This window comes from Crinia signifera, chromosome 7, assembly GCF_055691185.1.
Source record: "Crinia signifera chromosome 7, ASM5569118v1, whole genome shotgun sequence".
Classification (NCBI taxonomy): domain Eukaryota; kingdom Metazoa; phylum Chordata; class Amphibia; order Anura; family Myobatrachidae; genus Crinia; species Crinia signifera.
The window spans coordinates 31,220,687-31,245,421 of NC_139223.1; the positions used below are offsets into that span (position 1 = coordinate 31,220,687).

The following is a 24,735-nucleotide window of genomic DNA, read 5'->3' on the forward strand; positions in this document are numbered from 1 at the left end:
CAGGACTGCACATCGGATCAGATCGGATGTCAAACAAAGCCAATTTGGGCACTTTTCAATTTCAGATTTGTTGTCCCAATCCATCTGAATCGGGTGAAAAGAAGCAAGATCGGACAAGGAAGTGCATAGACTGGGGAGCTCACAAACTGTGAGAAGAAGAAAAGTTCTAAGTAAATAGAAAGAATTCACATACAACCAAAACTACATTTAATGTTTTCTGGTTTAGGAAGCTATACAGTGTTGGGCCTGGTTAGTATTTGGTTGATTGACCACCAGGCAGGGCCGGTGCAAGGCGGTTTGGCACCCTAGGCAAAACTTCTAATAATGCCGCCCCCCCCCCCCCCCCAATTTCGTTAGGAATATATATATATATATATATATATATATATATATATATATATAGTGTTCATTCTAGCACCCGCTATATTTGAAAACCCATGCAGTTCATCTTCCCTGCCTGGGGTGTCGCTGTCTGCTGTGGTGTTTCTAGCACAGGTCTGGTTTGCATATCAGTGCTGATATACAGACCACACTGTGCTAGAACCTCTACAGCAGACAGCGACACCCCAGGCAGGGAAGAGGAACTGCATGGCTTTTCAAATATAGCGGGTGCTAGAATGAACACTATATATATATATATATATATATATATATATATATATATATATATATGGGCTGGTGCATCACTCAAAGCGACTGTAAATATTGTCCTGGCTGATACAATATTAAGAGCAACGTTTCAATGCCTTCGTTATGGCATTTTCATCAGGCCATAATAAAGGCATTGAAACGTTGCTCTTAATTTTGTATCAGCGTGGACATTATTTACAGTCGCCTGGAGTGCTGCATCAGCCCCCTCCTGTCTAGCATTGCTTCTGTGCGGGCACCCGGTGCACAGCAATGTACTTCAAAGGGGGAGCCAGATCACTGAGGACTATATTATATATATTTCCTTCTCACACCTGTACTCCAGCTCTGCACCCAGCAGTATCCCTTACACACATGTAAGCAGGCCCGGCCTGCACCATGCCTCTTCCCTAACACGTTTCCCAGCCCTGCAACACACGTCCCCCAACTCTACACTTTACCCAACACACATGTTCCCCAGCCCTGCAACACACATGTTACCCAGCCCTGCAACACACATGTTCCCCAGCCCTGCAACACACATGTTCCCCAGCCCTGCACTTTAACCAACCCACATGGGGATGTACTCCACTGTCATTCCTTTTAGTATGTCCCTACACAGGTCCCCCAGCCCTGCACTTCAACCAACACACACATGTAAAACCATCCCTACACTTCCCCCAACACACATGTAAAACCATCCCTGCACTTCCCCCAACACACATGTAAAACCATCCCTGCACTTCCCCCAACACACATGTAAAACCATCCCTGCACTTCCCCCAACACACATGTAAAACCATCCCTGCACTTCCCCCAACACACATGTAAAACCATCCCTGCACTTCCCCCAACACACATGTAAAACCATCCCTGCACTTCTACCAACACACATGCTTTACTAAAACCATCCCTGCACTTCCCCCAACACAAATGTAAAACCATCCCTGCACCTCCCCTCCCTCAAATACAAGTATGTCCCAGGCCAGTCACCTTTTCTTTATGTTTGGATGATCTGGGCTGGCAACCATGCTGGCAGCAGTGGCAGGGTGAGGTCTCTTTAGGATCATCATCTTGTGCTGGAGGGGGCGGAGCTTAGACGATCTCTGTGTGAACGAAGAGCAGCAGCAGGAAGCAGCAGAACTAGAGCAGGGACACAAGCCTTGTGTTTGCCAGCTGCTGCTGGAAGCTGAGCCCAGCAATCACCCGCAGTACCTGCTCCCAGGACCGGGTAACAGGTTTCCGATGTACAAAATGTGCTGGGGGAAAGTGTCAGACTCTCCTACAACTCACGAAGTCCATTAAAATACTTAATTAACATGATCACAGTACTGGAGCGCCCTCTAGTGGCCAGCGCCCTAGGCAGCTGCCTAACTCTGCCTAGTGGTAGCTCCGGCCCTGCCACCAGGAGTTGTCAGAAGCTTTCAAACAGTATGTTTCTACTGCAAATGAATCATGGTTATTCTTTAAATTGGAAATATTGGCAACAAAGGGTCTTAATGAACAGCTTGGCCTATAATGATTCCTTTAAAACTAAACTTTGTTTCGTCTTAGGTTGTGATTATCCTTTAGAGAATGCATTTTTTTCAATTGCTACAAGTTTCAGCAATGGCATTTTGCATAAGGATTTAAGGCTACAGCGCTTTATCTCAATACATATAACTGAGGTTTGTAGTCATTGTTACTCTGTTGATTACTTCTGCTACTATCAGCAGCAGGGCCAGTATTGTTATACTACATTAAAATTAATGTATAGTGTTGCCTGTGTAACCATGGTGATAGATTTGTCCCACAGAGTTTGAGGTCATTGGAGCCACACTCTTGGTGCTTTCCCAAGGTCTTGGTCTTTATTTTTCAGGTAAACAGCATACCACGTAATCATCACAGTAATGAAAGTTAAAGCATTTGCAGCATACAGGTCCCGGTATAATACAAGCACTTCAGGAAGCTCATGTGGTCCCTACTATAGCCCACAGCCTGGCTTATCACTTGGGCAGCAAATCCACCATCAAGAGCGTTTTCCCTTTGCCCTGAAAACACTTATATCAAGAGCGCACAGGTGCTGATGATTGAAAAAGCTAGGTTGCTGCTACTACTCCAAAACTTGGTCTGTATCCTCCAAATTACTCCCATATGGAGAGATACTGTCTCTGCTACACCCCCACCCCACCCCACCCCCCCCCCCCCCCCCCTTGGCTTCAACCACCCTGGTGAAGCTACTACATTTTCAGGCAAGCTCACTGCCTTGCCCACCTCATACTTGTGTCATCCGCCTGGGTGCAAAGCCCTCAACCACTTTCCAGAGGTCGTTAACATCGCCTTCCTCCTCCTCCCCTAGCATCACCACAAGGTTGCTTTGGAGGATCAGAATCTACAAGCCTCCAGGAAAGGGCATCAGCATTGAGCTGATCTTTCCGCCAACAAGGTTGCACAGCTTACAGCTAAACATAAATGGCTGTAAGGTCAAAAACCAGTGGGTCATACGAGCATTTACCTCTTTGTTTGTATGCATCCACTTTAATTGGGCATGGTCTGTGACCAACAAAAAACTCATGTCCTAATAAATATTATCTTAAGGACTCAACTGCCGACTTAATTGCTAACAACTCCTATTCCACAGTTGAGTACTAGCGCTCTCTGGGCAGTAACTTACGGCTAAGGTAGCGGATGGGCTTCTCCTCACCATCTACCTCCTGGAAAAGAACAGCTCCTTATCCTGTCACAGAGGCATCTGTCAGTAATACAAATTGTTTATTAAAGTAAGTAGCTTGCAAAATAGGCTCGGTACACCAAGCACATTTTAAATTCTGCCATGCAGATTCCACTGGTCAAGACCATGTTATCTTGTCTGTTTTTTAAGACATTCGGTTAGTGGAGCCACTATAGTGGCAAAATCTCAAATAAACCTGCGATAATATCCCACCAGACTGAGAAATGTCCTAAGTTGTGACTTAGATTTAGGTTTTGATCAGGTGTGGACTGCTTCTACTTGGCTGAGGTTGAACTTGTCCTCTGCCCACAATGTACCCAAAAAACATGGCTTCCACCATACTAATGGCACATTTCTCAGGGTTGGCAGTAAATGCCTGTAGAAACGTTAAAATGGCCTCTACCTTAGGTAGGTGTGATGTCCAGTCAGAGCTGAAGATAACAATGTTGTCTAAATACTGTATGCAGCTGCACATTCTCTGTGGGGACGCAGCAACTGATTCATAGCTCTATGGAAGGTTGCTGGGACACCATGTTAACCAAATGGCAGCACTTTGTACTAAAATGAGCCATCTGGGGGTATAGATGGCTGTTTTTGCCTTAGCAGTTTCTGTCAAGGGAATCTGCCAATTACATTTTGTAAGATCAAGAGTGGTAGGGTACTGACTCTTGGCTAAATTTTTTTACCAACTCATCATAGGGTATGAATCAATTGAGGTACTTGTGTATTATCACGGCGCCCATCGGGTCGCATCGTATACCCCTAATTAAGGTATACGATGGGACCCGATGGGACCCGATTTCAGGGTTTTAAGAGCCGACTATACAATTTTTATATCACATTATAATGGCATGCGATGTGACGTGATCATAGCCGATTTGCCATTGTACAGCCACCCTGATGGCTGATTCCTATGTTAAATGCACCCCCAGACCCGATTTTTAATTGTACACCCACCCTGATGGATGATTCCTACAGTATGTTAAATGCCACCCCATTGTTAACGCCACCCCACTATCAACGCCAACCAGAAGCGTGGCGAGCACAGTGGTATGCATCCTCCGACCTTTTCATACCCCCACTATCCACGTCGGCGTGGAGTTGATTTTAGATAGTGTGGCGAGCGCAGCAAGCCACCGAGCCCAAAGCATGGCAAGCGCAGTGAGCCCCCCCCCCCCCCGAGGGGACGCAGAATACATGTGAAGTAATTTGCGTCCCCTCGCGGGGCTCGCTGTGCTCGCCAGCCTCAGGTCGTCCCTCAAGCAGGAGCACGCCGCCAGGTAAGTCAAGAGGATCCGAGGGTCCAGCAGGCGGCCACAGTATCTACTTTAAGTCCCGGCTTGATGTCACCTGCAGGCCTTAACCCGCAGCATCCAAACCAATGGACACCCGGCTCTGAAGCTGATATTGCCAGGTGCAAGGGGCTACACTAGAGCTGTGAGACTGCAGCCCCAATTTGTAGAGTCCACCACGGAGGTAGAATCCCGTTTTGGGTCAGTTTAGGTGGGAGCAGCTCTCCAAAATGTCTGCTCGGCTTCCCAACCAAGCCACACCCCCATCATTATTTTTCTTTTGAGTCTGGCTTTTATATCCAAAAGGTGAGCATGGCGATGGGCACCAGATTTGCTCCCAGATACACAATAATCTTTATGGGCAAGTGGGAGCAGGACCACCTATGGAGTTATGCCCAGCTCGGAGCAAATTTGGTGTCCTGGGCCCATTACATTGATGATATTTAATTTTTTTTGGAAGGGGGATGAAAAAGAGTTTAACAAATTCTGCACCCACCTTAACACAAATGGATGCAATATAGAGCTATCATTCAATATAAGCCAGGTGTCAGTTGATTTTCTGGATATAACCATTACAAAAGGAAACAATGAGTGGTATACTAAAACCTTTCTCAGCCTACTGACACTCATTCATATATACACAAAACCAGTTGTACAAAGAAAGGGGGTTTGGATCCGCACAGACTTTATTTGTCGATTAGAACATTCGGTACTCTTTACCTAGCACGGCGCCCACGATTTTGAAAAAATCAGTAAAAAAATCGCGGGCATCGCGGCCATTGAATGCACTAAAAATCGGATGCGACGCGACCGACGCGATGCCCGCGATTTCCCATAGGGATCAATGTAAAATTTCTCAATTGACCCGATTTTACTGTTCAATGGCTCAATTGACCCAATTTTTCCATAGGAATCAATGTTAAATGGCCCACAGAGGCCAAATAGGCACCCTAAAGTGTGAAATGGCCCCCACAATTGTTAACGCCACCCCACGATCAACGCAAACCCGAAGCGTGGCGAGAGCAGGGAGACCGCGAGGGGCAGCGGTACGCGTCCTACGACCTTTTCATACCCCCACTATCCACGTCGGCGTGGAGTTGAGAAAAGAATAGTGTGGTGAGCGCAGCGAGCCACCGAGCCCGAAGCGTGGCGAGCGGACGCGGATACCTTCACAGGTAAACGCGTCCCTTCGCGGGCTTCACAGGTATCCGCGTCCCCTCGCGGGGCTCGCTGCGCTTGCCACACTTCGGGCTCGGTGGCTCGCTGCGCTCGCCACACTATTCTATTCTCAACTCCACGCCGACATGGATAGTGGGGGTATGAAAAGGTCGTAGGACGCGTACCGCCGCCCCTCGCGGGCTCGCTGCGCTCGCCACACTTCGGGTTCACGTTGATCGTGGGGTGGCGTTAACAATTTGGGGGGCCATTTCACACTTTAGGGTGCCTATTTGGACTTCTGTGGGCCATTTAACATTGTTTCCTATGGAAAAATCGGGTCAATTGAGGCATTGAACAGAAAAATCGGGTCAATTGAGACATTTAACATTGTTCCCTATGGGAAATCGCGGGCATCGCGTTGGTCGCGTTGCACCCGATTTTTTAGTGCATTCAATGCCCGCGATGGCCGCGATGGGCGCCGTGCTAGGTAAAGAGTACCGAACATTCTAGAAAAACATCTATTTGGACCAATATGTTGGACTACTTTTGTACATTTTTGTAGTCTCGGATTGGTGGTGCGCCTAACACATTCAGTATTTGTAACTGAAAAAGAGGGGGTTTGTTTGCAAGAGGCAAACGGTAAGACAAATGTGCCTTTTTGGGCGCACTCTTTATTCTATAAGTTATATGGTATGATTATTTAGTTAAAACATAACTTTTAATAGACTTCTTAGTGTAAAATACAGTATATGGAGCGTTCCTTAATTTTTGATCAGTCATTTAGTACATTATCATTAGACTGTCAATCAAACAACACATAACACAAAAAAAGACAAGGACATACTTACATAGATACACATGATATTATTATCTTAAATTGTGATAACCTTATTTGTAACTTTTTACACTTCTATTGGTTCACTCATGTGTCCTATTACTATTGCCTCAGCAAATATCATTAGTTTACATTGGTCAGCTTTGCCAGCTTGCCCAGGTAATCCCACACAATTGTTTATATGTAATCTGGTTTCAATATCAGGTTGTTAGTGTTCTATAGGGGATAGTCGTGAACCACTCTGGTAGATATTAATGGTCAGGAAAGTCCCACGTGAGAAGTGCTCCTACAACCGGTGGCTCCTGTGTATCTGCTGTTCGATCACCCTGCCTATGCTACCATACCAGTTATTCCCCAGGGGTCTCCTCTCTGGTTGACAAACTGGCCCCGTATTGGCCCTGCTGGATTCTGACCCGAATTGGGGTATATAGGTAACGTCCGGCAGTAGTGTCGAATGAGAGTACCAGGTTGGTTGTATATGGGAACTAAAATATAAGTCACTTCTGCTTTCCAATCCAGATTAGTGGGTCACCCTGATGCTTTTCAGTATTGCAGTGAGACACTGTAGGCTGGATGGATGAGAGAGTGTTAGAAAAAGTGGGTCATAGTAGCAGAATGTCAGTTTGCCCAAAAGTTGGACCTCTGCTTTCAGAGATCTGCTTGACGCATCGAATCAATGATGAGAGAGTCCTATACTAATGGGCTTGCCGCTGACACTGATTAGATGATCAGATACCAAAAGAAAATAAATAGAAAAAGAGGAAGAAGAAAGAGAAACCAGTGAGGAGTACAAGTCTCTTTACATGAGTTTATTTCTACATCAATTTATTGTCAGATATTGGATTGATATTATTCCACTCGTGCTATTGTCTACTGGGTCATTCAGTATACATCCAATTTCTCACAGATTGCACCAAGAGTATTTCACAATGGCCACAGTTGTAGGCTATCTTGGCCAAATGTTTGTGGCCCACCTTTGTTTTGAGATGCGGCTATCAGGCAAAAAATGCTAAATCATGCACTTGTGTCTCAAAAACCCGAAGACTAAATATAGTATACTGTAAATGGCACTATAATGGAAACTACTGAGGAGGAGAGGGATCTAGGTGTAACTATTTCAGGGGACTTAAAGGCAGGTAGGCAATGTAATAAAGCAATGAAGAAGGCAAGTCAGATGCTTGGTTGCATAGGGAGAGGTATCAGCAGTAGAAAGAAAGAAGTAATAATGCCACTGTATAGGTCATTGGTACGACCTCATCTAGATTATTGTGTTCAGTGCTGGAGGCCATATCTCCAGAAGGATATAAATACATTAGAGACTGTACAAAGAAGGGCAACTAAAATGGTGCATGACCTACATCACAAAACTTACCAGGAAAGACTAAAATATCTTAATATGTATAGTTTAGAGCAGAGAAGGGAAAGGAGGGACATGATAGAAACTTTCAAATATATAAATGGTTTTAACAAGGTACAGGAGGAAGACATTCTTCACAGGAAGAGGAGCAACAGAACACGAGGACATGCACTGAAACTAGAGGGAGGAAGATTCAGGGGAAATCTGAGGAAGAATTACTTCACAGAAAGGGTAGAAGATAAGTAGAGGTAAAATACAGTTGAGCAATTTAAGCATGCTTGGGATGGGCATATTGATATCCTTACAAAAAATAAGGATCAAATATAGTTTGAAGTAACATGTTTAAAAAAAGGGGCAGACTAGATGGGCCAAGTGGTTCTTATCAGCCGTTCTCTCAAATTTTCTATCTCCACTGTTACACTCTTCTCTAACCAATCTCTGGAGGCTCACATTTTGGTGATACCCAAGCAAGGTACGGACCCCTCAGTGTGCTCCAGTTACAGACTCACATCTCTCCTAAATATCAATCTCAAACTGTTTACAAAACTTATGGCAAACAGATTGAATATGATCCTCCCTTCTCTGATACACAATGACCAGGTGGGCTTCATCCCTGGTTGTGAAGCCAAAGACAACACCACTAAGGTTTTGAGCCCTATCCACCTGGCCTCCAAGGGAAGATACCTTCCATTTTGCTTTCTATAGATTCCAAGAAGGCATTTGATAGGGTCAGCTGGACATTAATTAGGTCTGTAGTGGAGCACATTGGATTGGTACCAGCAGCACTTCACCAAATACTGGCACTGTACGAATCCCCTATGTTTCTATGTTTCTAGATAGTGTCCGTGGTAATGGTTCTTTATCAAATTTGTAAAGAGGCTCTAGCCCGGGCTATCAGGGCCAATCCCCATATCCTCGGCCTTATGGTTGGAGATGAGGAATATAAATTGGCTATGTTCGCAGATTATTTGCTTGCAATTATCTGACACCACACCACCTCACTCATACACTTTATGCAGGAAATGGAAACCTTCGGCATTTTAAAATCAACCTCTCAAAATCAAGTGCACTTAACATTTGTACCCCTTCCTCCATAATATTTGGTCTACATCATGCTTTCCCCTTTTCCTGGCAATCTTCACACATTAGTTATTTAGATGTTAAACTCCCTAGAGACCTATCCCACTTGGTTTCCTTAAATTTTCTCCCTCTGCTCCAATCATTACATAGATATTACAATAATTGCTACCTTAAATAACTCTCATGGTTTGGTAGAGTTGGAGTTGTCAAGATGAACACACTTCCTAAATTGCTTTATACTCTCCAGACCTTGCTGATTCATATTCCTGACTCACGGCTTCATTCAGTTCAATCCATAATCCAACAATTTTTTTACTCAACAAATCACCCACACACTGTGCGATTTGGGCCCGATTTCACCCGATTCGGATGATCGGGCAGTGAAATCTGTCCAAATCGTATGTGCAGACATGCCATCCGACCCGATGCGCAATCCCGTGCGCATCGGGTCGGGGTCGGGAGGTCGGATGGGCTGCACATAAGATTTGGTAAATCTTATGTGCAACCTGGAGGTGGGCGAGGGACGCAGCATATGGGGAGCTGAGCGGGGCGGGCTGATGCAAGGAGCCAGGCAGGGGAGGCGCACTGACCTGGGCGGTGATCACCGCAAACAGGGAGCCGGTGGTCCGGGGGGGGAGGGTGAACGCAGTGATGGGTACCAGAGACCCTGTAGCGTTGGGGAAGCCGGACAGCAGCAGGCGCACATAGAAATGAATGGAGAGTCAGTGATTATCTGAGAAGTCTCTCAGTCAGAGAGCTCTCAGCCAATCACAAGCTGTCCATTAATTTCTGTGTGTGTTTTTTACTATGTGCGCCCGCTGCTGCCCGGCTTCCCCTACGCTACCTGGCAATCTGGTCCTCTTGCCGCCCCGTGAGTAAACTCACTGCCTCTGTGTCCCCTGCCTGGCTCTGCGCTTGCAGCCCCCCCGCCGCCCCGCTCTGCTCAGCTCAGCTCCCGGCTCCCTCTGACAGCAGCTCCCCAGGGACTGCATGTTATGAATCGCATGCGATTCTTCACATGCAAAACTTTGCACATCAAGTGACAATTTGTGTGTGACCCCCCCATCCCCCCGGGAGTCGGCCTAATGTATGGGGGCCTTTAGACGCACCATACTTTGCAACTCTTTTCACAATGAAGGTCTACAACTTCTAAACATTAATACTAATTACCACGCAATCCTTTTAAATAGGATTTTGGATTGGACTAGATACCATGAGGTCAATAAATGGGTGGCTCTGGAGGGATTAGATTTGCAGCAATTACCTGATATTTTCCCCTGTATCCCTAGCCTTCTGAGGCCCCTGACTCCTCATCCGACTAGGGGGCAGATGTATCATAGCAGCGCTTATCGCGCCGCTATGATACTTCCTGCTTCGCCTCAATAGCGAGGCGAAGCAGGAAGGGACATCGACAAGATGTATTAACATCTTGTCTGCCGAAGCGGGGGAGCGTTAACTCCCCCCTCCGGCGATGTCCCTTTCTGGAGATAGCGCATCAGTTAATACTGATGCGCTATCTCCTGTCCCCCGGCCGGCCGCACTGGGCATGCGCGGGATCTCGCTGTTCACGCGAGATCCCCAGCGCAGCCCAGACCTAACAGCAGGGACAGCGCTGTCCCTGCTGTTTAGATAGGGCTTCGCCAGCCTGATGCTGGCGAAGCCAAACCCGGCTTCGTGCGGAACGGTCAGCGATGCTGACCGTTCATACATTCGGCCTGCTATCATTTTGATAGCAGCGCCGATATGGACAGGGGCGCATAGCGCCCCTGTCCATTAACGCATCCCGGCTCGATCATACATGGGGGAGAAGCGGTATCAGTGCACATAACGTGCGCTGATACCCCTTCTCCCCATAACGACCTTTCATACATCTGCCCCAATATCTGCCACGCTATCTGTATGGAAAGTCCTACAGAAGGTTGTCTACCCTTCAAATTAGGCCTACTCACATCATTTCTGGCAAATTCTGACTTCCCTCATGGGTTGACACTGTCCCATTTCTCTAAGTGGTCAGTTGCCAGACTCTTCAGGGTTTGTCAGCTGGTGGCTCCCCTCTCAATCAGACAATTCTCTGACTTACGGGAGAGATGGAACATCCCACAAATAGATTTCTGGATCTCTAAAAGTGAGACATTTCCTAAACCCAATATAAAGTTCTAACCCATTTTGCTATGTATTACTCTGTCTTATGCAATGCTGGCGGTGCTCCACAGCGAATTAATCCTTTCACCAAATTTGGTGGGACTGCCCTCTTCTTAAGACTTTCTGAACAGAGATAATTGAAATATCCCATGATATCCTTTATATCTCAATCCCAAGATACACAGCTTTCTGGTTATTAAACTACTCCTCTACTCCCTTCTCCCAATTTCAGAATTCACTGTTGCTGCATCTAAGCAATGCGGCACGTACTGTGATTCCTGTCTTGAGGAGATCTTCACGTCACGCCTGGTTTTCTAAATTAGATTATTTTATGTCCATGGAAAATCTACTCCTTTCATCAATAGGTAAATTGTTTGAATTTGTAGCCACTTGGTATCCCTGGCTTAAATATAAAGCTTCACCAGCATATAAAGACTATATGTCCACGTTGTACACAGCTATGTAATACTATTATGCTTTGTTATCTCTTATGCTCTCTATTGAATTTCCATAGTTGATCAATTACCTCTTCTCTCTTTTTCTTCTCTCCTTATTCTTCCTTTACCTTTTTTCCCCTATTCTATTTTGAAAAACCCTAAATATAATCTGGAAGTTTTGAGAAATATACCCCTCTCAACAATTCTAGTTAAATGTACTTCACTTATGGTTTTATAGTAATTATGCTGTACATATTATAAGCGGTCTCGATGCGTCGAGATCTGTTGTTTCTGTATTTGGTCTTTACATGACCTTTTTTTGATGGATGCTGTTTACCATCAATACATATTATACAACAAAAAAAAAACATGCCAGACTTATAAAACAGACCCAGCCGATAGCCACCTTCTTTGCTGGTTATTTAACATAAACAGCAAACAAATTTGACAGTGGTAAGGTGGCTGCCATTTACACACTGCTATCAACTCCTAATTTGCCCTGTTGTACTACAGGCACAAACTGAGGAGGGTTGTACAGGCTGGGCAGTACTCGATGCCGCTGAAATCAGGAATATGACCAGGCAAGACAACACCAGGAACACAAAGAATGTGTGTTTGCATCTCAGATGACATTATTTCCTGCCCAGTGGGAACTTCTGTTTTGCATGATGATGGAACCAGCCATCAACTAGGACAGTTACCAGAAAAGGGTTTGACCTATGTACATGGATACAAGAAAGGGGCTAAGTATGTGTTAGTGAGACTTAACCAACAGTGCCACTAATCTCTGAAGAGCTCTTCTGATCTCATGATTACGGAGACTATATATGAGAGGATTGACCACGGGGATCACTGTTGTATAGATCACAGTCAAAATCTGTTCAAGGAAATTGGATTGGTCTGATGGTGGTATCATATAGACAGATATAGAATTAACATAGTACATGGTCATAACGATGAGGTGGGATGAGCAGGTGGAGAAAGCTTTATTTCTTCCTTCCTTTGATTTAATATGCAATATAACACTGACAATTTTTTTGTATGACATTATATTGATGAAAACTGGGCAAACACCAAATAAAAGTATGTCTACATACATGGAGACATAGAACATGTTTGTGCCAGAACAGGCGATATTAATCAGAGCTTTAGCATCACAGAAGAACTGATGGATGGTGTCTGATCGACAGAAGGACATTTTAAGAACTGAAACTAAAAACAACATTGAGTTTAGACATGCGCATAGCCAGATCATAGCTACCAGCAGGATACAGACCTTCTTCCTCAGTATCTGGTGGTAGTGTAAGGGGTGGCAGATGGCGATGTACCGGTCATACCCCATCACAAATAGTAGTAAATCCTCGGAGCTGGCAGTTAGGAGGAAGAAGTACACCTGAGTGAAGCATTGTGGGAAGGACATTGTGTTATTCCCGGATAGTAATATGTCCAGCAGTTTGGGGACAGTTACTGTTGTGTAGCACATGTCTACAAAGGACAAGTTACAGAGAAACAGAAACATGGGGGTGTGTAAATGTGAATCCAGACATATCACTGTGATTATAGCCGTATTCACCAGGACTACAAACAGAAATACTAGGAAAAAAACACATAAAATAAGGGGTCCATCACCGGCTTTCATGGAAAATGGCACAATATGGAATTCTATCATATAAGTAATGTTCTCCATGGGATTCTGCAAGACAATAAAAATACCAATATAATAATAATAATAATAATAATAATAATAATAATAATAATAATAATAATAATAATGATAATAATAATAATCATCATAATAATAATAATTATCAGAAGAGGGAGAATGTCACACCAGGGGTCTGAGTCGGCCTGACTAAGACCTCTGGTGGGGGTCTGGGTTGGTAATGAAACCTGGCAGGCTTGAGGAGACCCTTGTGCATATGAGCACGACAGTGCACCCAGGGAAAAGCAGACGATGATAAAATACAACTGGTTTATTGTAGATGAATAAAGATGGTACAGGCAGTATGCTTAAGCGGTGGTATGGCAATACAGTCTCTAAAATGAGGAAGCGATACTACTTGCACTGATGACAGATCAATGGTGGAACATCGGATGGATAATGGAGTAGTGATGTCTGGAGTATCGGACCGGAGGATGAGCTGTGGAATCCAGATGGAATGGATGGAGACAGCTGGAGATGAAAACCGGAGTATCGGATTAGGATTGATGGTGGACCATCGATGGAGCTAGGCTGAAGCTGGAAGGTAAGTATGGCAGCAGGTGGAATCACAGGTTAAATCACAGGTGAGCCTGGATGGACACAGGACTGTAACCCTGGCTGGACACAGGCGATGGTGAACCCGATATGCACAGGGGATGGTGAGCCCGGATGGACACAGGCGATGGTAAGACTGCATGGTTCAGCGACTGGAGCACCTGGATGGAACACTGCAGCAAAGAGAGAATACCAGCAGACAACACTTGCATAGCAGAATGAAAAATGAAGCACTAGCACTGGAGTGAGAGCTCCCATACTTATACCCACAGGGTAGCCGTGATTGGCTGGGCAGGTATCCTGGGAGATCAAACCAGGCTAGCATTGGCTGAGGCAGACCGAGAAAACATGGCAGCCCCCATGTCAGGCTAAGGCGGGAAAGTATGTTTGTATCTGCCATGCTTGTGGCCAGGAGCAATGGCGGCGGACAGGGAGTCTATTGAGCACTGGACGCTGTCACTGGTGATGAGGGAAGTGGTGCGCCGCGCAGCCACGGACTCAGCAGCGCTGAGAGGACTGGGAGATGACAGGGAGAGAGGCCCACAGCTTTCAGGATGCCGGCAGCGCCGGGACCTATAACGCAAGCTCAGCCTGTGCAGGCACTTAGCTGGTAAGGTACATGGCTTCAGTACTCGGATTGTGACAGAGAAGAATAATACCTTTCCCCTTCTTTTACATTTAATACACAGAATATAACTAAAATGCACAAATATACTACACATGTTCAATGTGGTTGTGGTTGTAGAACATTTTCCATTTTCTTAAAACTCTGCTACTTCTCATACCTATATCATGCACTATATACACTTTATTTGCATGTTCACAGTTTTTATGTGTTTTGGTTTTTTAATCGCACAATTGTTTTTTTGTATACGCATTTGCACTGCGATGCCTCGGCATTGAGTACCTTTTATTGAATTTATGTGCACTATTTATTGAACTTATCCATATATTTTATGTACCATAATCTTTTTAGATACTACACACCTGTGATGTAAGGTCGGCCCCACGTCCACCACCAAGTACGGCGCCGTGACGACAGGTCAGGTGATCCAGAACAGAGGGGGGGCGGGGATGCCGCACCAAGTAGGGAGGTATAAAGGTATATGTTGTAACTAGTCACTTTGTCTTCTGCACCTTGATAAAGAAGCTGCACCGGCTTTGAAACATTGGGTTATCATCCAGACTCCTAGGGTGAAATGTAATAGGATGAGAGATTCAGAAAGTGAGAGACTTGGTAAGAAATCTCCATGTTTTTTAAAGCGGCAATCATTTACACTGCAAAATCAAAACTGGTGTTGCCGTGTAAATGATTGCCGCTTTAAAAAAACTGGAGATTTCTTACCAAATCTCTCACTTTCTGAATCTCTCATCCTATTACATTTCCCCCCTGGTGTCTTTATTTCAGTGAGTGCCGCCACTACCCAGTCTCCATATACCCCGGGCACATCCCGGCAAACACATCGGGGGGCACCTACGTATTTCCAGAGATTATTCAGCAAAGCATACAGAGTGCTGCTACTCACAGAACTATATATATATATATATATATATATATATATATATACCTTTTTTCTTTTGCAAACATAACTTGATGTCTGTAACTCTTGGAGAAGATACAAAGGATGAAAGGATGACATTTATTATAGATCGTTGTTGGGTTTTTGGCGACTCTACGCCGTGGGGGAGTAGTGGGGGACCCACTCATGGGTGTGGAGGAGACACTACTGCTTTGGGTAGATGTGGTTTGGTGCTGACCTAACAAAGTATTAGCACTGAGGCTGATTTGCGTTTGTAGGGACATCAACGCAGTTGTTTGCCCATTAATTGCTTGGGTCTGTTCAACTATGTTGGTATTTAGACCTCTAAAACTAGTAGTTTGACCCTAAATGGCTTGGCCAATTTCTGCTAAGCATGTGTCTAATGTAGAGACAAGACGAATTTGTGTCCCTACATTAGCCCGCACACTTTGCGAAATTCTTCGCATTTGCAGAGCTATGTTCCGCACATACCCCTTCACCGTTTCTAGTTGGGTGGTCTGCACCTCCAAAAAAGCGAGTAGTTTCCCCTTAAAAATATGGATGGATTGCGCCAACTCCTCCGCACTAGTGGGGGTGTTGGTGGGTGCAATGCTTGTGGGCTGCTGCCTATGTGACTGCGTATATGGGGCTTCATTGACTGGGTGTGCTTGGTTTTGTGCAGGCTCCAATGATGTCACCGTCTCCAGTATGATTTCACTCATGTCGTCGATATTTTGCATGGGATCCGTTGGTTCAGGCATCAGTTGTGAAGGACCTACACATGAGAAAAGAGTGGTAAGTATGCTATGCAGATTGGTGTATGGTGGGTCATGTTACCTTATTTGGAATGGTTAGGTGTTGCTCATGCATTATGCATTGGCACAGGCTACTGTGGTGGGGACAGGCATGTGTGTTTTGTGCAATGTGTGTGTGTAACACTATGATATCTCACCTGCAGACTGGACAGTGTCACCAATCGGATGTGGCTGATGTTGGTCAACAGCAGGCTGGGACTCCCGAGCTGGAGCTGTTTGAAAGAAGAAGACATTTTCTATTATTATCATTTGCACCTAACTGGCATTTTTCGCATGATGCAGATAAAAACTTTGCTTCAATCAAACTTTTGGACCCTGATATGATTACATAAGGAATTTGAAGACTTTGACCTGAAGTGGTTATTTGAGTATTATGCCTGTGAACAATATTTTGTATCCACTTGCAAATAACAGGAAAGACCAGCAGATTACACATGTAAAAGTGACTGTAAAGTGCTTTCTCAACTACCCAGAGGATTGATAAGGATTAACAATCAAGTACACTGCAGGCCTACAGTGTTTAGGACAGCACACATTAATAGGATCTGTGGAACTACATAACCCAGCAACATGCAGAGTCCATTATTTAGCAATGCAAGGTAGCAAAATGTGATTTTGCTGGGAGATGTAGTTCCACACACAGCAATCTTTTGGACACATAAAGCAGAGCAGCATAATAGCATGCGCACATGACATAGCAAAATATTACATTGACATGTGTGGACACTTACCAGTTGGCGGTGGAGTGGGGGGCCTGTCTGTGTCGGCAATGTGGATGCCGGGAAGCACCTCCGGTGGGATGATTCGGCGTAGCAACCTCTCATATGCCTTAAAGCGGACCTCCTGCCTAGGGCCACCTCCTGTGCGACAGGCCTCTTTCTTCTCCAGGGCAAGCTTGGCTTTGAGGAGGCGCTTGATGTCATTGTAACGCTTTTTGACGTTGCGCACACTCCTCTTGTGTGCGCTAACTGCATTTACCGCGGAGGTGATACTGTCCCACATCCCCTTTTTCCTTGCCACACTTGTGCGATGATGGTGAGGACCAAGTAGGCGGTCATACAGGGGCAGGAGTGCACGTACCAGGGCCATATTCTCCTCATATGAGAACCTGACTTTCCTCCCACTAGCTGTACGAGCTGCATCATCCTCCTCCACATTTCCAGGCTCACCCTCTTCCTCCTCCTCCTCCTCCTGTCCTGGTTCTTCAACCAGCACCTCCAATTCAGCTTCCTCTGCCTCCTGCACAGGCCAGTCCACCTCAGAGAAATCCCCCTCTTGCAGCTCCTACTCTGTGTGCCTGGCACTCTGTTCCTCCTGTGAGGACACCTGGCTTGTGCCTGCTTCCTCCTCATCCTCCATAGCCACCTGCTCAGCTTCCACCATGTGGCTCTCCCTGTCCTGCCTCTGGCAGTGCTGGCTCTCACTCCCCTACCTCTCCCAGTGGTTGGGGTGTTTGGGCCCAAGCTGGCTGTCCCTCTGCCTCCTCTGCACCTTACAAAAGCTCCTCTCCTCTCCATCTCAAACGCCTTACTCCCTTTTTGCGCCCCTTTATATAGGGGGTGTGATGCGTATTGCAAGGGACTAAGGTGGGCCAATAGTTTAGCATGTTCTATGGGCTGTTCAGGTGTATTGGTGTAAATCGCACTCCGGTTGGACGCTAATACGCACATGACCGAACCCGGAAATCGCACTTTTATGGCGTATTACATCGACTCAATTCGCACCTTATCGCCGTCTAATGCCATGTATCGCACTTTTCGGGCGGCTTTGCGCCAGCCATTCAATACGCGGTTTCTGGGGAAAAATGCGATATAAAAAAATGGCGATAAACGGCGATTTGAGTTTAAATCGCATTTTGTCAAAAACGGTAAACCCAATAAATCTCGCCCAAAGTGTCATTAATGGGCTAGACATAAAGCCACTGAACTTTCAAGTTAGCATAAGATACACAGAAGCTACCCCTTTTGACTTTAAGGCATACATGGAAGATTTATCCCTGCAAAAGGTGGACATAGAGAAGCAGCGGCCACTTATATTTGAATTCTAATTTTTTTTGTCTTTCTATCTTTATTCACTATATTTTAATATTTCACAATTTTTTATTGTATATCATTAAAAGTTATATTTTATGAATGGTCTTGTGACTTTCAGTGCACCCATATGAACATGAATACTTATCTTTTCTTGTTATGAATCTGTCTAATACTAAGTAGTGGGTAACACCTCCTTTGTTTAAAAACGTAATAAAGGGACATTATCCCCGTAATACAGCCATTTAAGTGGCGATAGGAAAGTCTTTGTACACGAAAAATTAAAGACTGATGCTTTTGTATGGATTATAATGTGCCTAGTTGTAACAATGAATGAAGTCACCAAATATTATGGAATGCAAAATGTATCTTTCAATCTGAATTACTCTTGACGAGATGCATACTGTACTATTGATCTGTTGGTAAAATGGGCACATATCAGTAATACATGAAAGCAATGAGGGCGTAGAAGGAACAACTGAAGCAGTTTGTTATCCATGATTTGGCCCTTTTGCTACCCAAGTGCAGCGGTCAGTTCTGTCCACCGTTGCCACACAATGTGATCCTGAGCTCCTGCTACTACCTGAGTGCAATCCTGAACACGTCAACACAGTGTGCCAAAGGTATTCAGCCTTTGCAAGTGATGAAGTGGAGAATGATGAAGAGTGATAAAGTACCAGCCAGTCAGCTCCTAACTGTCATTTCTCAAACACAGCCTGTAGCATAGCAGTAAGGAGCTGTTTAGCTGGTGCTTTATCACTCTTCATCTCTCTCTACTTTACCATTTGTTGACGCTTATTACATTTGGGGCCTGAATCAAGTGTACATTCGCTGCTTAGCGAGCGGGTAAACGTCCGCGCAGCAGGCAAATGGAGGTGTAGCTTACACATCCATTCACATGTGGGCGTACATGGGAACAATAATTTGATGGTCGCCGACCATCAAATTATTTTTTTCCCTGTTCGCAAATAAAAGTCAGTCTAGACTGACTATTATTTGCTTCGGAAAGAACGAGAACAGGGCGGGCGCAGACATCATGTGATGTCAGCCACCTGCCCCATGCAGGCTTCCCACGCATGCGTTCACATGGGGACACCCAGCATTTTTCATGGTGCACCAACCATTTTTGTGGGCACACCCAGGAAACGCTAGGTGTGCCCATGTGACAGCCCCCCCCCACACGCACACACACTTCCTGCCCCGCCGTGTGCAAACACCTCAATGACTGTGACAGTCGCAGAAGGCATTTGCACATCGGGTCTGCACATATTTGCTGATGCGCATGTGCAGACCCGAAACATCGGTACCCGCAGTGAATTTGCAGGGGACTGATTAAACCTGAATCAGGCCCTTGGTCCACTCCGCCTGAGTAATAATATTAGCTCCTCCCACTCCGCTGCCCAAAGCAAAAACAAACCTGTGCAGCCGTTATATAGTTGGATGGATAATTTTCTATAAGCCCAGACAGGTTTTTCTGTAAATACAGTTTAATTTATTAATAATTGCTATTGCAACTGTGTTAGCTTTTATATTAACCCTTTGAGCACCAGCATCTCTCTGTGAGATGTTCAGAATATCTGCTAAAAATCCCAGCGCTGCTCACATTTGTTATATAAATGCAAATAAAAAAAGGGAAATGTGTTGTGAAAAAAAATAATAGTTGCTATATAAAATAACATTAAAAATCATTATAATGAATAACAATGTTTATTTGGCAATTTTCACACCTATTTGGACAATTTCACTTGGCACTCAAGGGGTTAAATTAGGACACAAACATCAATGACAGCATATTAACAAAATTCAAGCTACAACTGAGATATATATTTCCAACTGTTTTGTCATTATTACAATGTGCTGTGCTCTCCAGTCTTGTGAAGAAACACTAACATTTGTACATGTACAAGCACAGACCATCCCACTGACATTTCAGTTCCCACTTGGACCTTTGGGACTGTTCATCAGGATAAGTTGGATCGATAGTGATTTTACCTGAATGATTTTGAAAAAAACTCTTTAAAACACTGGACGGTCCTCTGATTGGCTAAGAGATAACTCAGTATTTTAAAGTGATTTTTTTTTTCAAATCCTGCCGCTGCTGTTGACTCCGCCTGCTGCTGTTGGCACTCCTTCACAGCGCTGCGCTACTGAGATGGACATCACCAGCCCTCTTCCAGCAAGCAATGTGCATTTTGCAGATGCCATACAACATCAGGTGCTGGAAGAGAGTACTTTAGGCAAGCATATTTCTACAATAACCTTATGATTTTTTTTTTTAGTTCTAAGATAAACACTTGACTTGCTGAACTGACCAAATTATAAAAAAAAAATTCACTTACCTGTACATGCAAACAGTGTAACTGACACTTTGCTGAAATAAAGTATACACAAATTGTTACAATTTCTCTGCGCAAATTAATTTTCTACCTGCTTTACTGTACACGGTACTGTGCTGATACTGAGTTATTGCAAGTGCAAAACTTCAGTAATATGCCTTATATTTTCAAATGCATCTGAAATAAGTGTCTAATGCTCTGCTGTGGTGTAAAATACTGAGCAATAGCTGGCATGCCGTAGAACATTCCTGTTCCAGCCTTCTTATCTATCAGATACAGATTATATACACATCTAGGGTTGTGTACTCTCATTATACAGTATGCTAATGAATGACCTCTAAGGACAACTATAATATCATGTCATCACAGCGCTCAAGCAAACTGCTCTGGGAAACTGATTTACTCAACGGTCATTAAAAAGTCTCTGGTTTCATCTGGTTCATTTTATGCTTCAGAGTTTTATATTGTAATATTTTTTAACTTGTACTTTACAATGTGTCTCTATTAGGGGGTTATTCAATCTGTGCCTATTAGGGGGGTATTCAATCTGTGCCTATTAGGGGGGTATTCAATCTGTGCCTTTTAGGGGTGTATTTAATCACTCGCCTGTTCAATGCTGATGATACTGACAGCATTGAAGGCAGCCAGATCTGACTTTTGTTTTAAAGTTGGATTTGTTTTGTCCAAAAATGTCACAGACTGTCAAATTCTCAGCCGTTTTCGACAATCTCCATCTGTTTTCGTTGATCCGTGAACTTTCCAACACTCGACTGTCGGAACATTAAATTCCTACTGTCGAGTTACTGTCAGATCGGACAAAAATGGCCCAGGATTCCGACTGTCGGGACATTCCGACAGTCTGAATCCCGGAATGAATACCCTCTTAATCTTTAAATATGGTATTTTAAGGCCCTCATACACTACTGCAAATTGTCTGAATGGAAAGTTGCACACGATTTCCCCTGAACTCCCTCCGGCAGCTCCCCAGGAGGGCTTACATATGATGTGACCCGTGATGTGCCGTTGATGGTCCGATTGTGATTTATCCTATGTGCTACACATCGGATCTCCGGCTCTGACCCGATGTGCACAGGACTGCACATCGGATCAAATCGGATGTCAAACAAAGCCAATTTGGGCACTTTTCAATTTCAGATTTGTTGTCCCAATCCATCTGAATCGGGTGAAAAGAAGCAAGATCGGACAAGGAAGTGCATAGACTGGGGAGCTCACAAACTGTGAGAAGAAGAAAAGTTCTAAGTAAATAGAAAGAATTCACATACAACCAAAACTACATTTAATGTTTTCTGGTTTAGGAAGCTATACAGTGTTGGGCCTGGTTAGTATTTGGTTGAGAGACCACCAGGAGTTGTCAGAAGCTATCATACAGTATGTTTCTACTGCAACTGAATCATGGTGGTTCTTTAAATTGGAAATATTGGCAACAAAGGGTCTTAATGAACAGCTTGGCCTATAATGATTCCTTTAAAACTAAACTTTGTTTCATCTTAGGTTGATTATCCTTTAGAGAATGCATTTTTTTCAATTGCTACAAGTTTCAGCAATGGCATTTTGTATAAGGATTTAAGGCTACAGCGCTCTATCTCAATACATATAACTGAGGTTTGTAGTCATTGTTAAGGTGCATACACACTCTACAATTTTTTTGACCAATTTGGTTGAAAGACATTTCCATTGAACCCAGTGTCCTGGACGAAAGATGTTGACAAAAGATATTGTCAACAAACAAATGATGAATGATGATGCCCATACCCGCCAGTTGTTCATCAAGATTGTTCGTCAACTGTGCATGCAGCTCAATTTGAATATCTTTCAAAAAGAGCCTATAAACTGTAGCTAGATCTTTCTTCTTTTGTTTGTTGTCAATATCTTTCGTCAACATCTTTAGTCCAGGACACTGGGTTCAATGGGAATGTCTTTCAACCAAATTGGTCAAAAAAATTGTACAGTGTGTATGCACCCTTACTCTGTTGATTACTTCCGCTACTATCAGCAGCAGGGCCAGTATTGGTATACTACATTAAAATTAATGTATAGTGTTGCCTGTGTAACCATGGTGATAGATTTGTCCCACAGAGTTTGAGGTCATTGGAGCCACACTCTTGGTGCTTTCCCAAGGTCTTGGTCTTTATTTTTCAGGTAAACAGCATACCACGTAATCATCACAGTAATGAAAGTTAAAGCATTTGCAGCATACAGGTCCCGGTATAATACAAGCACTTCAGGAAGCTCAAGTGGTCCCTACTGTAGCCCACAGCCTGGCTTATCACTTGGGCAGCAAATCCACCATCAAGAGCGTTTTCCCTTTGCCCTGAAAACACTTATATCAAGAGCGCACAGGTGCTGATGATTGAAAAAGCTAGGTTGCTGCTACTACTCCAAAACTTGGTCTGTATTCTCCAAATTACTCCCATATGGAGAGATACTGTCTCTGCTACACCCCCCCCCCCCCCTTGGCTTCAACCACCCTGGTGAAGCTACTACATTTTCAGGCAAGCTCACTGCCTTGCCCACCTCATACTTGTGTCATCCGCCTGGGTGCAAAGCCCTCAACCACTTTCCCCGAGGTCATTAATATCACCTTCCTCCTCCTCCCCTAGCATCACCACAAGGTTGCTTTGGAGGATCAGAATCTACAAGCCTCCAGGAAAGGGCATCAGCATTGAGCTGATCTTTCTGCCAACAAGGTTGCACAGCTTCCAGCCAAACATAAATGGCTGTAAGGTCAAAAACCAGTGGGTCATACGAGCATTTACCTCTTTGTTTGTATGCATCCACTTTAATTGGGCATGGTCTGTGACCAACAAAAACTCATGTCCTAATAAATATTATCTTAAGGACTCAACTGCCGACTTAATTGCTAACAACTCCTATTCCACAGTTGAGTACTAGCGCTCTCTGGGCAGTAACTTACGGCTAAGGTAGCGGATGGGCTTCTTCTCACCATCTACCTCCTGGAAAAGAACAGCTCCTTATCCTGTCACAGAGGCATCTGTCAGTAATACAAATTGTTTATTAAAGTAAGTAGCTTGCAAAATAGGCTCGGTACACCAAGCACATTTTAAATTCTGCCATGCAGATTCCACTGGTCAAGACCATGTTATCTTGTCTGTTTTTTAAGACATTCGGTTAGTGGAGCCACTATAGTGGCAAAATCTCAAATAAACCTGCGATAATATCCCACCAGACTGAGGAATGTCCTAAGTTGTGACTTAGATTTAGGTTTTGATCAGGTGTGGACTGCTTCTACTTGGCTGAGGTTGAACTTGTCCTCTGCCCACAATGTACCCAAAAAACATGGCTTCCACCATACTAATGGCACATTTCTCAGGGTTGGCAGTAAATGCCTGTAGAAACGTTAAAATGGCCTCTACCTTAGGTAGGTGTGATGTCCAGTCAGAGCTGAAGATAACAATGTTGTCTAAATACTGTATGCAGCTGCACATTCTCTGTGGGGACGCAGCAACTGATTCATAGCTCTATGGAAGGTTGCTGGGACACCATGTTAACCAAATGGCAGCACTTTGTACTAAAATGAGCCATCTGGGGGTATAGATGGCTGTTTTTGCCTTAGCAGTTTCTGTCAAGGGAATCTGCCAATTACATTTTGTAAGATCAAGAGTGGTAGGGTACTGACTCTTGGCTAAATTTTTTTACCAACTCATCATAGGGTATGAATCAATTGAGGTACTTGTGTATTATCACGGCGCCCATCGGGTCGCATCGTATACCCCTAATTAAGGTATACGATGGGACCCGATGGGACCCGATTTCAGGGTTTTAAGAGCCGACTATACAATTTTTATATCGCATTATAATGGCATGCGATGTGACGTGATCATAGCCGATTTGCCATTGTACAGCCACCCTGATGGCTGATTCCTATGTTAAATGCACCCCCAGACCCGATTTTTAATTGTACACCCACCCTGATGGATGATTCCTACAGTATGTTAAATGCCACCCCATTGTTAACGCCACCCCACTATCAACGCCAACCAGAAGCGTGGCGAGCACAGTGGTATGCATCCTCCGACCTTTTCATACCCCCACTATCCACGTCGGCGTGGAGTTGATTTTAGATAGTGTGGCGAGCGCAGCAAGCCACCGAGCCCAAA

General features: G+C 44.5%; 1 protein-coding gene across 1 annotated transcript; it reads right to left on the reverse strand.

Annotated features, from left to right (window-relative positions):
• Window positions 1-12,392: 12,392 nt before the first annotated feature.
• LOC146021156 (olfactory receptor 1-like) lies at window positions 12,393-13,121 on the reverse strand. Its single transcript, XM_083154956.1, has one exon. The coding sequence runs from the start codon at window positions 13,119-13,121 to the stop codon at window positions 12,393-12,395; it is 729 nt and encodes a 242-aa protein (XP_083011082.1).
• Window positions 13,122-24,735: the final 11,614 nt, after the last annotated feature.